The sequence below is a fragment of the Notolabrus celidotus genome, chromosome 1, assembly GCF_009762535.1.
Source record: "Notolabrus celidotus isolate fNotCel1 chromosome 1, fNotCel1.pri, whole genome shotgun sequence".
Lineage (NCBI taxonomy): Eukaryota > Metazoa > Chordata > Actinopteri > Labriformes > Labridae > Notolabrus > Notolabrus celidotus.
This window is the reverse complement of record NC_048272.1, coordinates 32,957,033-32,973,837: the sequence shown is the minus strand read 5'-3', so window position 1 is coordinate 32,973,837 and position 16,805 is coordinate 32,957,033. Positions and strand designations below refer to the sequence as shown.

Below are 16,805 nucleotides of genomic sequence, written 5' to 3'. Positions count from 1 at the left end.
GTATGCATTAACTGAAATCCATTCTGTTGGGTTTTTTAATCTCATATTCAGTCTGAAATTTTTCGTTTAGATTCCTCACAATCGTAATCCAGTTCAGTGCAGTAATCCCAATCTTCCTAAATTATTTGTGGATCGCTTTTCCGATTTCTGCAGATTTTCTTCTTTTTTATATTAATCCAAAATTTCCTAAAACAATTAATGTTGTTTTTAAGCTCAGCAGTTTTTGAGAGCATTAAAATCCCTCTTATATTTGGAGCTGTTTGAGTTGCTCTGATCAAATAATCTTCCTCATCCGTCACATAAGACTGAAGCTCTGATAAGGGGAATAAATAACCCTGTGCAGTGAGGGTGTCGGGTGTGTTGCAGCATGCCTGTCCCTTCCTATCGTTGGTAGTATGTTGAGGTTTGTTCCTGTTCCTCTGCAGACCGTCCAGACCCTCCCATGGATCTGGATCTATCAGACCCAGCAGCACGCAGCGTTCGACTCACCTGGATCCCTGGAAATGACCACAGGAGCCCGGTCACACGTCAGTACACACGCACTCTACATAAGTCTCTCTTGAGATTTGAAAAAATGAACAGTCTTACAGATGATGATCTTATTTGCTTTTTGTGGGTGAAATAAAGGCAGCTTCATAACATGCGGGAAACTCTGGAGCTTTAATCTGAACATCTAAACATGTTCAATGTGCAGCTTATGTTTACATGTCATTGATCTCATCACTTTTAACTTAATCTCCACAAACCATGCAGCCCATTAATTTTGCTTCACAGTGTTTGAGATTCAATCCTCTTTATGTAACATTTCTTAAATACATGTCCGATGTTTCAGCATTCACAGATCTATATTTGTGTGCGACAGGTTCCGCTTTAATCCTATGATCTCTTTACAAAACAGTGTAGTGATCCTGTAGGGGAAATGTGAGAGAATAAAACGAGCAGTAAAAAGCTTCCAGTTTGTCTCAGGTCCTCAAGCTCAGGAAAGAAACTGTAGCGTAGAAATGCTGGAGTTTCTTAAGTGATAGCACAGCTCTTATAATCCATCAGAGGAATAGGATTGGGGGGTCTATAACTCAAGAAGAAATAATTATAATGTGTATTTTTAGAAAGGCTTGTAAAATTAATTCTGCAGAGTCATTAAGAGGAGGAGACGAGGGGATTAAACAGCTTTATAACAGAATACATGAGGCTGCAGCAGCATGCGGAGCTGACCTGGAGAGGACTAAAACCTGCTTAACACTTCAAAATCATAATGTTTCAATGGAACATGATCCGTCTTTTCTAAAGCCAGTGTGTGTGCTCCTGCAGAGTTCCTGGTCCAGTTTGAGGAGGGTCACTGGGACCCGGGCCGGTGGCAGAACTTGTCATCTTACCCCGGAGACCTCAACTCGGTCATCCTGCAGCTCTCCCCATTTGTCAACTATCAGTTCAGAGTCATCGCCATCAACTCTGTGGGCCAGAGCGAGCCCAGCCGGCCCTCGCCTCGATACCAGACCAGTGGAGCGGGTGAGGAGCGCAACCCACACACACATCCACCCACACACACACACACACACACACACACACACACACACACACACACACACACACACACACACACACACACTCTCTAAAATCATACGGTGTGTGACTGAAGATAAAACAAAGATTGACATCTAATTGATGTAGTAAAAATAGCTCAGGCGCTTGTGAAGTGGTTGATGTTTAATTTTGGAATGAAACCTCTGCAGTGTTTCTGAATCTGGAGTCTGTTGTTGTCGATGTTGTTTGATTGAGTGTGTGTTTGGTGTTTGTTTACATAAAGCCCCAGATGCCATTCCCAGAGGCCTGCGAGGGTGGGGCTCCAAAAAGGACAACATGGAGATCACTTGGGAGGTAAGACATGCAAACATATATATCTTTTCAGTAAAATGCAGTGACTGCTGTTCATCTTAATGGAAAAGCAAAACTGTTTGGAGATCATGAAAATGTGAAAACTAAACCAAGCTCTCTTAAAGTAAGAGAAGTACTCCACAGATAATATATTTATTCAAACAGAATAAATGTCGTATTTCCCAGAATATGCACTTATTTAAATTTGATGACAGCAAACCTTGTCCCTGTTTTTTTCTCATAATCCAAACATTGCTGAAATCAAGGATGCTCCTAAGTGACTTATTCCCAATTGTTAAAGTGTAAATTTCAAATTCTGAATAATCGATTAGTCTAAGAGTAAGAAAGAGAAACAGATAAAATTTACATCACAATTTTATGAGAAAAACACGGGATCATAGTGTCTGCGGGTAAACAATGCCAAATTGGTTTGCAGATTGTGGCTGAGGTTAGCAGAGCTAGCACTACCAGCTTTCAGTTCTCCTCGCAGGTTAACGTCCACATACCTGTGCTGGTCACTCATTGCTCTGGTGGAGTGGTTATGTGTCAGTTTAACCAGACACAGCCTACATACAACTTTATCTCCATTTACTAGATCAACATACTGACAAACCACACTGTGCTACATGATGACATCTGTCATCCGTGTTTGTTTACATCGTGGTTGTAGACTATTATAGCATTATGGTAGTCATCATTAACTGGAGATACAGCCCCAACTAGTGGTTGGTGGCTGCGGTACATCTTAGACACAACATATGAGCCTACAATAATGAAACTATTAATATCAATAGTTTAACTGACCAATCATGTTGGACATAAGGAAAAAGTGTCAGCTCTCACAACTCTAACTTAGAGGTGATTATTAAAAAGGCCTTGACTTTGCAGTAGTCTTTGGTATTACGCACACACTGAGAATAAGCTAAGAAGCTGCTGTGATGCCCATTGCTTTGTTCAAAAATCACAATTAAGCGCTGTGTTTTTTTAATTGTGGTGATTGCAACCTTGTTTTTTGTTTTATGAGCCAGAGTTGACCTATGGCTCCGGATGGGACCATAATTAACAAACGCCCTACATGCTTTAGTGTGGAAAGGGCGACTGAAGCCATAAAGTCATAAGGAAACTGTTTACTGAGATAATAAACCTCAGAGTAGGTTTGTTTTCGAGAAACAAATTCAATGAAACTGAAGGACATTAAACATTTATAAGACAGCCAAACAGCCAGCGAGGATGCTGTTGGATTTCTGTTTGTTAGGATAAAAGGATGAATGAGGAGATCTTTTATATGTCACACATACATGTCCAGAACAGCACACGTCCACAGGAGGAGCAAAAGAAAAACACAAAAAAAAGTTCTTAAAAGCCACGCTGAGTCAGATTTGATCCTGCAGGGTTATTTTTGAACTCCTAAATGTCTTCAACTTTACATGTGGGGTTGTCTTTTATTATCTTCAGCCTCTGCTTGATCTGGAGAGGAACGGCCCAAACCTGCACTACAACGTGTGGTGGAAAAGGAAAGATGCAGGGGAGTGGAGTAATGTGACCACGGTGGAGGCCAAACATGTCATTGAAAACACAGAGACCTACGTGCCTTATGAGATCAAAATCCAGAGCAGGAATGACTTTGGACCTGGACCTCAGTCCAATGTGGTCACCGGATACTCTGGGGAGGACAGTGAGTAGATACCAACAAAGGAATCTGGTCTAGGGAGAACCATTTCCTTTAGATTTGAAGTCATTCGTAGAATTTGTACAGCACAAACACACCCACTGAGGAGTTTGTTGTTTTTTAATCACTGACCTAAACAAACCTTTTTAACCATCCACACTTTCTGCGTCCGTGTTCGTGTTCAGAGCCCACAGACGCTCCCACTGAGCTGCGAGTTACCAGGGTGGACAGCACCAAGGCCAACGTCCACTGGAAGTCTGTGGACATGAACTCCGTCCTGGGAGAGTTCAAAGAGTACAGAGTGAGACTGATGTGTTTCTCTAATGAAAACAGAAGCAGACTGTAATTTGTATCTCCAACACTTTCTCTCCTTTCCCTTGCTCTGCACTTCACTAACTTTCCTCTCTATGTCCCAGCTGTATTACTGGCGTGAGTCCAGTCTGGTTCCTGGTCTGGTGGTCAGCAAGGAGAAGAAGACCAAAGGTTTTTACAGCACTGTAGAAGAGCCGTCCGGGATCCTCAGCGACCTGGTGCCCTTCTCTCAGTACAAAATGTTCATGGTTGTGGCTAACAGCCGGTTTGAGAGTCCACCCAGCAACACGGTGGAGTTCACCACCAAGGAGGGAGGTGAGGATGCTAACACAGCAACAAACAGCTCCTACATACTGCTATTTCAAGGCGGACATGTATGCCCCTTTTATCCCTGGTCTGCTGTGTGTAACACTGGCATAATGGTGAGGCCTCTGATCATCTCAGAGGAAGTAACAGATGATGAGTGAAGACAGTGATAGCGTGTAGTGTTGAAATCAATCACAGGGACACTGATATTTTCCTGCTTTGGGATGCAATGTGTAAGTACAAATGCATAGTGATAGCAGAATTTTAGTGCTGTTGCAGATTTGAAATGTGTAAGAAGCTGAAAATGTGACAGTCAGTGTAACAAGCTGAGTCACCTTCAAACGTTTTTGAAAGTAGGTCTTTCCTTGAGACCACAAAATCCTCTAGCACAAAAAAAAGCTTTGACTGCTCTATTGGAGGAGACGCCTACATGGAACTTGAGAGCATCTAGTGGACATTTGTGGTACTGCATTAGTACAAGCATGGTGGAAGCAGCCAGTGCAAAATGATTTTCTTTCCTCCTCTGTCCTCTGCCCAAATCACAGACTTCTCTCTTGCTTCTTCTCTGTTACGCTTCTTTTTGTCATTTATTTTGTATTTTGTGTTTGTAGTGCCGGATGCTCCAAAGTTCTTCAGGATTAACCGCAGGAGTTTTGACACCATCCACCTGGAGTGGGACAAACCTCTGGAGCCCAACGGCATTCTGATTGGATACCAGCTCAAATACCAAACAGGTGAGCTGCTCAGATCTGTCAAACCCTTAGTGATTAGACATGTTCAGTATATGAATACATAGTATCAAAACTGAAGACAAAAGAGGGATTTGCTGTAAGTATCTGGCGATTTGCATGTTTTATGGTTTTTTACCTCTGTGCCACCAGCAGCCGTTTTCAGAGGCAGTGCACGTTTTGTTTGTGCTTCTGTCTTTCCATCCATTCGTTGTAGACAGATCTATGAGGAACAACTAAAGAGAATATCTTGAAATGTATCCTAAACCACTACCTAAACTCAAGAAGAGCCTGATAGATAAAGGTCAAAGGTCACTGAGGTCTCTATATAAACTTCTGGGCATAAACTGAAGAGTTAAGATGATCATTCTGACATAGTTTTAAGTCTAATTAGATGAAATAATGAAGCTAAGATATGTATTACTATTAAGGCAAAAGGCCAGCCTCAAGTAATTAGGTAAGCAAACTGACAATTTTCACAGACAGTCATAAAGCATGCGAAACATAAAAACATACACTTAGACAAAAAAATATAAAATGAGATGGTCCCAGGAGCCACAGATATCAGCATGTGATCATTTCCAACACAGCGCCCAGGAGCAATAAACAATAAACTTCACTGTGACAGCATCCTAGAAAAACAAACATCTGGACATGAGCTGCTGAAAGGGATTGGAAGTCAAATGGCGTCATCACAGTCTGTTTTGTAAAGACACTAAACTTTGGTGGATGTTTGTCATTATGAAGACCTCTCACCTGTCCTTTCTGTGTGTTTTTCTCCTGTGAATGTGTGTGTAGTGAACGGCTCCAGGTTAGGTCGTCACCACCTGGAGACGTTTTTTCCTAACAAGACAACATTCAGCCTCCGCCTGCCGGACAGATCTACTCGCTACAGGTTCTACCTGTCGGCGCTCACACAGGTGGGATCAGGCGAGGTCTTTGCAGAGGAGTCTCCTCACTTCGCCAATGAAGGTGAGTCTTTCGACATATGAACGTCTGTGTGCACAAAAGTGTCACACCCCTGCTTTCAAATAGTTTAGAGTGTAAAACATCTTAATGACACTGAACCGATGGAAATCAATACAGCTGACTCGGCTTAACTTTCAATCAACATAGAAACAGACAAAGAGGTGGAGCTGAGGCGGCTTCTGGCCTTCTGGTCAACAGCTTAATGTGCCCACCTGTCAGTCAGCTCAGCCATGACTATTATAAAGCAAAGTCCGATGTGTGGGACTTGATCAGTACCCTGTACTGTCTTTTACTATGGAATTACATGAGCTCCCTCCTCTAACTGCCAGGATGGTTTAATAATGAGAGAGGATGAAGTCCTTAATGAAACACTGGCCTCTTTGTTTGGGTGTTAGCTGGGGAAAGATCTGCTCTAACAGATTGTTATTATAAAATGTAAACTTCCCATGTTGTCTAGTCTGGCAGATAGGGTGTGTGTTTATATCTGTGTTTTTGAGATATCTGTGTCTGAGGTTTTTATCACATTATTACAGAGGTAAGCAACATTTAATTTATGTTGCATATAACCTAACTTTGATCTAAAATAAATCAGTGTCCTTGAATGTCACTCAGATTGTTCACAGATTTATTTTTTTTGGAAAATGATCTTATGATCTTAGTATCTCATGAACTGGACAGACTACAGATTACGCTGTTCGATACCTCAGATAACACACAAGAATGTCTCTTATCCAACCTGTCAGCTGCTTGTTGTCCTCCTTAAACCTCTCCCCTCTCTTCTGTCTCCCCTTCTCTCTGTTTTGTCAGCAGAAAACTTTACTGACACTACAGGGCTAGGTAATGGGGAATGAGAAGCACAGATTGTCTGCCTGTCGCCTTTACCCACCTCTATCCTCCATATCTGTCTCTTTAACTGTTGGTCTTGGCAGCAGTGCAGTCCATTCTTATTGTATTTTGTTTTACACAGACAGCGCCTTGGTTCTGAATTAGCCATTGAAAATACCAAATCATAGAATAACACAATCAAAGGTTAGATCATCAGCTCTTGAGTTCTGCGTCGGTAAAAAGCAGTGGCATCAAATGTGCCCGTAAGGGATCAGCTGGTATCCACTGATTCAGAAAGGTCCTGAAGTACTGTTGTCATAAAGTCCCACTCCTGGCAGCAGTGTTTCTCTCGGGTTATAACCATGGGTTCACAGTTTACACATCTGCACAACCAGGTAACTTGGGATCTCTCCTGCTCTCCAGATAGCCCAGAAGTTTCTCCGCTCTCCTTCGGTCCGTTGAGTCTCGTTCTTCCTCTGTAAATATGGGTTCATTACGGTGTCCAAACCTAAACGGCATGTCATTGTTGCTGTTAGAATCACTCATTATATAGTTCAGTCAGTAACAGAGGGATACACACGTCGTGTTCGTAAATAGTCCAAAAACTACTGGGCTTTCTGACAGCAAGATAAAGCGTAACGTAAAGATTTCAGTGGAAATAAAGAAGCCTGTGTTTTTACCGTTGGACTGAACTGCTGTCTGCTCTGACTTCTTCTTCATTTTTCTCATCCTCCCATCTGCCTGTCTGCCTTTTTTCACCCCTCCATCTTTCCTTCGTGTATGAAGCTGTCCTCTGTTTGCAGCTTCGTACTGTCAGGGATTGAAGATGCTCATTCGACATGTTCAGGCTCTAACTCCCTTCATGAGTTCAAATAAAAGTCAATCAGAAATACAGCCTAGTTATATTAAATCTTTGGTATCACATTCTGCTATAGAAATCTTCTTTGCAGTTTGCATTCAGGTTGACCTTTAACCTCTGATTTCTGAGCCAATCCCTGATGGCACATTTATTTCATCAAACGATCTCACAGCATCACTGCTTCGTCCTGTCTGCTACAAACAACTGAGCAACTTCTCATGCATTCACACTGGATACAATGTCATAATGCTGCTGCTGGTTTTGGAGTGTGTGTGTGTGTGTGTTGGATGAGAGGGAAAATACGTCCATGCATCAGAATGTTGAGACATTTTGATGAATGATGCAGCTCGATGAGCGTGATCCGGATGATACGTTTGGCTTGCACACTCACACACTGGCTTGATCGTCTTGCTTCTGACTTTTAATGTCATCTTCGTCCGTCGCCTCTGTTCACCCAGTCAGTTGTGTATACAGTGCTGGGTAGCGCAGGTAAGGTGACTCGAAGCTTTGTGCCTCACTGGGCTGAAATGCCACGTTAACATGCTGATGTTTCTATCGTCTGTCTTTATGTTTCCCTCACATCGTGGGGTTTTTGAGGGCATGCTTGGCATCAAGCCCGCTGATACAAGCATGTGCAGGGGGTCTGGTTGTTGGGAGGGTTTGGGTTGTACAAGAGGCGCTGTTTGGTTTGCCTCAGCCTTGGGACCCTTCACTGGCTGGATATGACCTCAACTTCAAGGTATAGTAAGAGTGAAACTCAAAGGAGAGAAGGATGTCCTGCTGCCAGCCAGAGGGCAAAACTCCCACAAGAGGGTGCCAGTATGTTACAGGACAAGTTTTCTTACAGTGTTATCCTGACATCTGCTATCAATAACATGCCCACACATGTATATTAAGAACCTGCTTTTAGGTACATTAAAATAATTGTCTCCCAAACTTAAAGGCGCATGGCTCTGTACTGTTTTCAAAATAATAGCATATATCGAGGAAATCATATTTATGTTATAAATGTTTAAAAAAACAGGTTAAAGCTCCACTGCAGAGTTTTTAGCTGCTTATGAAACACACTGAAAACAATATTTATGCCTCTTTATGATTTACAAACCAAACCAGACCGGCAGCGTTTAGATTGACCTTTTCTACGTTACTGTTTTGAATACCCGTTGCTGCAGGGTAGGTGTAAAATGAAGTAGATAACAGCATGCTCCAGAAACAGCCTTCCCTTTTTACGCTTTGCACAGCAAAGATTTTCATAGAGTGATACCTTTTATTGCTTCAAGAAACCAGGATGATGATTCTAGTCTAAAAACACCAGACACGTACAGAATAAAATAATCTAGAGAGGAGCACCTTTGTCCACAGGGGGCGCCAGAATCAAGACAAACCAAAAGTCCCTTACAGGAGCTTTAACAGAGCAGCAACATCTGATCTTTTCATTAAATACAGCTGGAGCTCAACAAACAAAACTTGGGAAAGATCTAAATGTTTTGACATTGGCTTTATTTAGCTTTTTAGTGTAGAAATGTTAAATATTGAACATAAAAGACATGGAAATATAATGAATTAAACCATAAGGACAATATGAAAGGCAGCAATGAAAGTACGTAAAGACGATTGATAATATGTGCATGTAAGTCAGCAAAAAAAACGCCATTAGCTAGAAAATAACTAAAAAAACTTTGACTTATCTAACATAGCTAACACTAAATAACCTAAAAATGACCTAAAGCTGAACATGAATCACCTAAATATAACTAATTTTAACAGAAACTAACCCTAACAAGCATTTCCACACTCAGTGAAATAGTTTTAGCACGACGAGCCCCTTGTAATTATTACATACAGTAATTAAGAAAATCAGTGTTACCTGCCTGCTCTTGAAGTACAGAACCTTCTCATTTGTTATAAACAGTACATGTTGTGAAGAACTTGACCTCTTGGTGTCCGTGGCATGTGAAAAGAGTTGATGGATCAGTGAAGATAAAGGGAGAAACCCTGAATCGATCTTTGTGATTTATTTGCTGATGATGTTAACAAAGTCGATGATGATGATGATAATGGGGATGAGTGCTGCTGCAGCTTCATTAGGAATTCATCATGTGTCACACAGCTTCGTAATCATCGACCTGGTCTTGTGTGTCAGTGATGTTCCTGCCTCCGTGTTGTTAACCCTTTGCTCTCTCCCGCCTCCTCCCCCTGTAGTCGAGCTTACCGACGCCTCCTTGGGTTCGGAGTTCACCCCTACTCCTCCTCCCGCTCCACATCCTCCTACTACCATCGCTCCTACAACCATTAGCACCTCAGCTTCTACGACTACGACTACTCCTCCTCCTACCACCACCACCATCACTACTACTACGACTGTGGCGCCCACGACCACCACACCTCCCGTGCCGGTCACCACCAAACGTACAGATCAGAATGTGTTGGGTACATGCTGTTGTCCCGCTTTGGTCTTTACTGTCTCACTTGAGTTGTAGTCGACCCTTGCTGGTACTTCTTTGATATTTAAGTACTTCTCCCACCTGACGAAACAGGAAGCCACATAAGGGCTGCATTCCAATAAGCTGTGCCTTACCTGCTACACAAAGAGTGGGGAATAATTTCAGAATATTGGGATGTAGCCGAAAAATCCTCCTCCTGGTCAGGAAGTGAGAACCCAAACTTTGATTCATGATAAGAAGTTAGCAGCCTTAAAAACTCAAGAGTGATCGTGTTAGTATTTTTGTGATATTGGCGGAGATTATTGTCTGCCGTTTTAGTTTCAAACAGTGTTGAAGTCTGAAACAGAAGTAAACATATGAACAAAGTGTCTCATGAACCATTCTCTCTTCTGATTGAATTCCTTGTCAGAGGACATTTTAGATGTACTTTTGATTTTGAGCAGTCCTTGATCAAGATCACTCCCTTAGACATCCGTAGTGCTAACACAAAGTAAAAGTCTAAATGGAGCCCCCTGTGAGGTTGTTATAACTGTACCCTCTCTGCCCCTTGCCCCCTGACCTTTAACCCTTTACCCCTGATCCCCCCCACCTCCTGTGTAGTGGTCCCAGGGCTGGACATCTGGAATCTGACGGTGGAGCCTAACAGTAACTACGCTAACGTCAGCTGGAGACACAACTTCCCGGCCGGCAGCAGCGAGTTTGTGCTAGAGTTCACACTGGACAGTAAGAAACCAGACCAAGCCCAGCTTGAGATATTCAAACCTAAAGCTGCATCTGAACCCAGAAAAAAAGCGCAAAGAGATGAAGAGAAAACTCCATCAGTCTAGAGAGTAACAAACATGCCTGTAGAAAAAACAAAAACCAAAACATTAGACGTTTGTCAATATTAGGAATAGGTAAGATAAGAAATTCTACAACTTTGCCATTGCGTTTTAAAACGCCCCCCCCGTCTTACCCCGCTCTATGAACCATGTTTGACGTAGATTTTTGTTTGCTGGAGCTCTGCAGATCAGTCACAGAGCATGTTGGTGTCTTTCAGCTCAATGTTTCGGTTTTCAGGTCTTTAGATTCACTGTTTTATCCAGTCAAGCAGCTTTTAAGAAGCTATGTCTAAAAACATATATGATGCTTTATACTTAATCCAAACTTTGACAATATTAATTTTTAGGAACCTTAGCTTACCTATAGTGTCTACTGTCAAAGGCCATTAGAGAAATGGGAATGTCACTCTAGTCCACTAACTATTTAAATGAAATTAAGGAACACTGTATTTTGTCTCCCATAGATGGCATAAAATGTTTATGTAGCTACCATGATGGCATACAGTGCCTTGAGGAGTACCGATTACCTACAGGTAGCCCCTCTGTAAAGCATGCCCTGATTGTCGTTTTACTCCAAACATGCAGGTGTTTTGGATTTAAATAGTGGAATCACTTAAATAAAAACCTTGAGGATGCATCTGCCTCTTTAAACAGTCTTTGATTCAAATTCAGCAGAAGTTTGGGGACAAAACGAACTCCCCATAATTGAAAAACACCAATTTCACTAAGCGTATTCCTAATTAAGTAGTTATAACCTTTCACTCTGTTTTAAATTCAGTTAAAATAGCCCTTACCCAATAGTTTTACTAAAGTGTTTCCTTGCTAAATGAATCTAAAAACTACCAGAATAAAGCGCTTCTTCAGGGAACAATTTGCTTAAAAAACAAGCAACAATTAAAAACCTCCAAGCAATGCCATAATGACTATATGGCAGAAATAAAAGGAAAGAACTTGAAGTTAAATAAAAAAAAAAACATAGTATTTTTGTAGCCTTATAAATAAAGCCTGAAAATAAACCACGTCTTTTACCAGAGCGGACTTTCAGCTGCAGCAGAAGCTTCTTCTGGCTGATAGTTGTTTTTTTTTTTTCAATTTAATGGTGTGACATTTGTTGGCTGACAACATACCACAGTTTGCGTGTCTGTCTCTCTCTCTCACAGTCTTACTATCTCTTGTTTGTCTCTACATGTTGGAAATGTTAAATGTAATCATGTCACTTATTGTTCAGCGCACCATCACAAGGGTTTCTTTTCCACATGCTGCCTGGCTTTGAATGGCTCTGGTTGGATAAACACTGTGAACGGGCTGTTGAGCTTGCTTTCTCTGAAATGCTGTTTAAATGTTTCACTCTCTCGATCATCCACGCTTCCATAACCACTTGCTTTTTGCTTTGGGTTGAGCACTCTTGCAGCCTGTTTTTACAAAACACATCAGCCCTCCTTTTCTGGGTTTCAGAGCTGGTTGAGATTGGTTAGTTTGGCTCTTGTAGCCTTTGTTGTTGCTTTCTACCAATTCAACAGTCTGTGATCTTTAATGAAGGATGGAAAGAAGGGAGGATGTATTTCCATTTATTTGGAAAGTGGCATTAATTCTAAATGATGGTGAATGTTAAGAAAAAGAAAAAGCAAGAGAGGAGGGGGGACAGGGGGATGATGAAACTGATCTAAAGAACTACACTGCTTCAACTCATCCCCCATTTCTCTGAGGTAAAGCTCGACTCTTAAGACAGAGTGGCATTGAGCCTCTGACTATAATCCACCTCAGTTCATTATCCCTTCATCCTCCCCTGTCTCTGCCTGTGACTCAGGAGTTTCTGCATGTCTGTCAGAGGAGGGTTTAGGTGCAGGATGATACTTTGGTGGTGTAAGAGAAGAAACCCCTGTTATTGCAAAGGAAATGAGAAATGTTGCAGAGAGACAGGAGAACTTAGTAGACTTTGATTGTGTACATTTTATGCAGTAATAGACCCCATCTTGCTCTTGCAGGACATCAGATGACATCATTAAATATTTTGTTTAAAGCATTAAACATTTCCAAAATACAATAGCAGTCACAGGCCATGGCGTTAAAGCCACAAATGAAACATGAAATACTTAAAATAAAAACCTCAATACTGTGAAAGTGGCAGAGAACACTTCATTATTAGAAGAATGATAGCAACATATATGTTCAGATAATTATTTGACTTTCAGGAGTCTTAATGATGTGCATAAAACACATCTGAATCTCTCGCATCCGACTGAAAATACTAATATCCTCAAACTGTTTGTGCGGTAACATCGTGTATCTAAACAGGAGAGCATGTCTTCTCTTTGCCGGCGTTAGATGTGATGTTTGGCTGGTTTAAGGACTCGTATTAACAGCATGGCTTTGGAATGAGTTCTCCTGGATAACATCAACCTGCTGAAACGGTTGATAGCATGGTGCATGACGTCACCACCTCCTCTCACTGCACTCAGAGTCATGCTCATAGCTTGGCCATGTCATGACCGACACGTCTTTCAGCCAGAAAGACGCAGAGTGTTGCCGCTGGTTTATGTTTTCACCTCGTGGAGAAAAGTGTGGAGCTGTGATTTACTGAGACCAACAATGCTTTGCTGCCCAAGATCCCGAAATTACCCAATAAAACAAGAAGTGTTGGGATAACTGCTTCAAATTCTATATGAACAAAATATGCTATGGGGGTAGTTTAGATCTACGAGACTTCAAGGTCACCACTGTTGTGTTTTTAATGAAGGGAAACCCGCTACTCATGCCCTCTTTTAATCACAACAACTCCAAGTGAGGCCAACATGGGTGATCCTGTGTAAAGTGGGCTTGGACAGGGCTCAGATTTAGATTGGTTGGTGTTGGGGTCAACTTGGGGCAAAAAAAAGATCTTCTGTTTCTCCCATGATCTGCAAAATTCAAGGTTCTTCTCAGATCCACTCATGTATTACCGAAAATGGTAAACTGACCTGCGACTTGCAATTAAGCGAAGCAAACCAAAGGCCAATCATCAACCCATCTTGGCATCAACCTGTCTGCAAAGTTTGATTAAAGTTGGCAAGCCCACACTTTGGTGTACCAATCGGAACCAACAAATCAGCCCCTGGATGTGCTGGCTTACTTTTATGAGATTAATAGTCTTGACAGAAATGTAATCTGATGGAAATTGACCATTGTGTGTCGACTACACTGAACTCATTTATTAGGACTGTAAGAAATAATCTACCCCATGCATAGACTTGAAGGATTGAATGACTAGCATTGATTGGGATGGGCACTGCATTGTTATCAGTCTCACTTCACTTCAGCGTCCCTGCTATGACTCTGAAACAAGAGTCTCCCTTCAAAGCATTGAAATGCCGAGGCCTCTGCCAGTAAGTTGTTACGGTGGAATGAAGGCCACACCTCCTGGAGTGTGATTGGCCCCTCTCTTGTGTCTCCAAGGTGACAAGACGGTGAAAGTTATACTGGTGAAAGAACAGCCTCCGGTAAGAGTGCCGGATCTGATCGCAGGCTCCAAGTACCATCTGAGGGTTTACTCCCATGAGCTCAGCAGCATCACCAGCAAATCTGTCACCTTTAAGACCAAACCAGGTGAGACCCCACCTGGCCAGGAGAAACCGGGGTTCCGTCCAGGTGACTAATCTGGGTACAGGTCTGTCTGTTGTTATATCTGCAGTTACTCACTGAGGCTGGGTGAGTTATTATGGTTCGCTTTCTGATGCCATGCATGTATTTACAAAGGTGTGAATATTTGGACTCACAGCAACTTTCTACACGAGTCACGCTCAACGTCAAAAGTGGATTTTCTGCACATTAAGCCATAAACTTTTCATATGACAAGACAAGATGATGAATATCTAGTCTTTCTTTTTATCTGCATGAACAGGTATACCAACTAGGGTCCAGTAAGACATCTGCAGTAAGACATCTGCAGCAAAGCAGGAAGAGAGTGAGGGGATCAGGTGTGTGTTAGTAAAGCAGAGGGACAGAGGAGTATGGAGACAGTGAGTAAATATTCGTGATTAATAATCGGGATTTTAGCATTGATCCAAAAAATCTGGATTATCATTATAGCCGTAGACGTGCAGCCTTACATCCAATTAGATTGGTGCTGATGGACAGCTACCCTCTATTCTGCAACCTGATTTAAACTTTGTGCATTAATACCAGGGATTTAAATATCTGCTTCTGGTTAGGTAAGCTGTTATTGATAGTCAGGGACCCTCAATATGTCCCTGCTACACCTGCTGAGCAACCCTGTTTAACTCTCTGGCTAGTGAACAACTGGACTTCTCTAATTGATCCTGTCACACAGTAACAGCACTGATACGCTTGGCGTTTTACTGATTGGACCTGAAGCTTTTATTTGAATATTAACATATTTAATTGAATACTACAAAATGCTGTCACCATCTTTAAATTCAGTGCTAACGTCCGCAAAGCTCTGAGGTTTAATGCACGGCAGCTGTTGAAGGTTTTGCTCTTCAGGGTTGTCCTGAAAACTTTGACTGTATTGGATGTTACCATTGATTTCACACCACAAACCTTTGTCTCTGAAGCTTTTCTGAGAGAAATTTGCATCATTACTGTTATGTTCTTTGTGTAGCATCATCCTGGATGTGAGCTTGGGTACAAAGAATAAGACTTTGGATCGAAGATGTTGTTGACCTCGGCTGAAGGCTCTGGACGAAAGTAGGCTGACTTAACATAATGCGGAAAAACACTCACTGTGTTTCCACTCTTCTTTTGTGCGTGTTTCTCGTGTGTCTCCAGCGTACATAGACCAGGTCGACATCGCCACTCAAGGCTGGTTCATTGGCTTAATGTGTGCCATCGCCCTCATCATTCTGATCCTCCTCATCGTCTGCTTCATCAAGAGGAGTCGTGGAGGAAAATATCCAGGTAAGTTCTGAAACTGCATCACAGAAACAAAAAATAAATACATTTCAATCTTCAATTCTTCATGAACTCTTTCATGCTGACCTGCAGTTTGTGATTAAACAGCTATTAGAGTCTTGTTAATGTTGTCAGTTTCTTTGATGTCCAGGTTGCAGTTGCGTAACTGGTTTCACAAAATATCTAGGTGGGTGCCTGTGTGTGATACTTTAAAGAACTAACAGCTGGTGGTGTACTAAATTATAAGGATTATAACAAAAAGGCTTAAAACACTGATATCTTACAAACCTGTTAATATGATATTCAACTGCTTCTAAAACAAACCTGTGTGTGAGTCCACTTCAGATTGCATTGTGTTCAAAGTCCATACCACATTAAACACAGATGACATAAACAAAAACCGATACAGATAGATGACAAAATAAATGTATCACAGTATGTATTTAACAAAATGTACTGATGTTAAACTATTTTATACCCAACAAATAAAGCAGGAAACAGTGATGGGCTTAGAATTGTAAATGAATGAATTTGGAAACTCATAAGATAAAATTTTAAATATACTCCAATAAAGAAGTTTCATCAGAAAATTGTCGTCTCAGTAGCTTTGCATAGCCATAAAGTCCAAAGTTGCAACATGATCCTCATAGGAAGGTTGTATTTTTTTATCAATATACTGGATTGACCTGAATATAAGACTTTTCTTTCTTGAAGTACATCTGAAGAAATATGGGATGGTTTTGTATTCAGGGTTTAGTCATTAGATTGCCCAGACAGTGGACAGCGCCACTTATCTGTAAAATGAGTGTGCCCCTCATGACTGATGCCAGACGTCACTCACCACTTCTGTGTCAGGAGGATTAGAGATGGAGGACACAGTGATCAGAGCAAAGTTGCACAAAAGTAGCACAAGCTGATTGACAACTGAGGCAGTTATGATGCCTCTTTTAAGAAAAAAACAATACAGCAAGGACATTACACAACAGCCAAGAACACTGTGCAACATAGAGGAATGTCAAAATATGACAAGCGAGTAAAGACTGTCTTACCCATTACCAGAGCAGTCATCTATCTGATAGCATGTTATTTTAATTATCACAGAGTTTAGATATC

The 16,805-nt window shown here is 41.5% G+C and overlaps 1 protein-coding gene across 1 annotated transcript in view; it reads left to right on the top strand.

Annotated features, from left to right (window-relative positions):
• The window catches only part of nfasca (neurofascin homolog (chicken) a), a 55,389-nt gene that overhangs the window by 23,254 nt on the left and 15,330 nt on the right, over positions 1-16,805 (top strand). Inside the window, exons 16-26 of the mRNA XM_034695149.1 lie at positions 426-527; positions 1,309-1,506; positions 1,805-1,875; positions 3,328-3,547; positions 3,727-3,842; positions 3,958-4,168; positions 4,771-4,893; positions 5,686-5,859; positions 9,743-9,949; positions 14,238-14,387; positions 15,570-15,698. Coding sequence (XP_034551040.1) covers positions 426-527; positions 1,309-1,506; positions 1,805-1,875; positions 3,328-3,547; positions 3,727-3,842; positions 3,958-4,168; positions 4,771-4,893; positions 5,686-5,859; positions 9,743-9,949; positions 14,238-14,387; positions 15,570-15,698 — 1,701 coding nt within the window. The remainder of the gene's footprint in view (positions 1-425; positions 528-1,308; positions 1,507-1,804; positions 1,876-3,327; positions 3,548-3,726; positions 3,843-3,957; positions 4,169-4,770; positions 4,894-5,685; positions 5,860-9,742; positions 9,950-14,237; positions 14,388-15,569; positions 15,699-16,805) is intronic.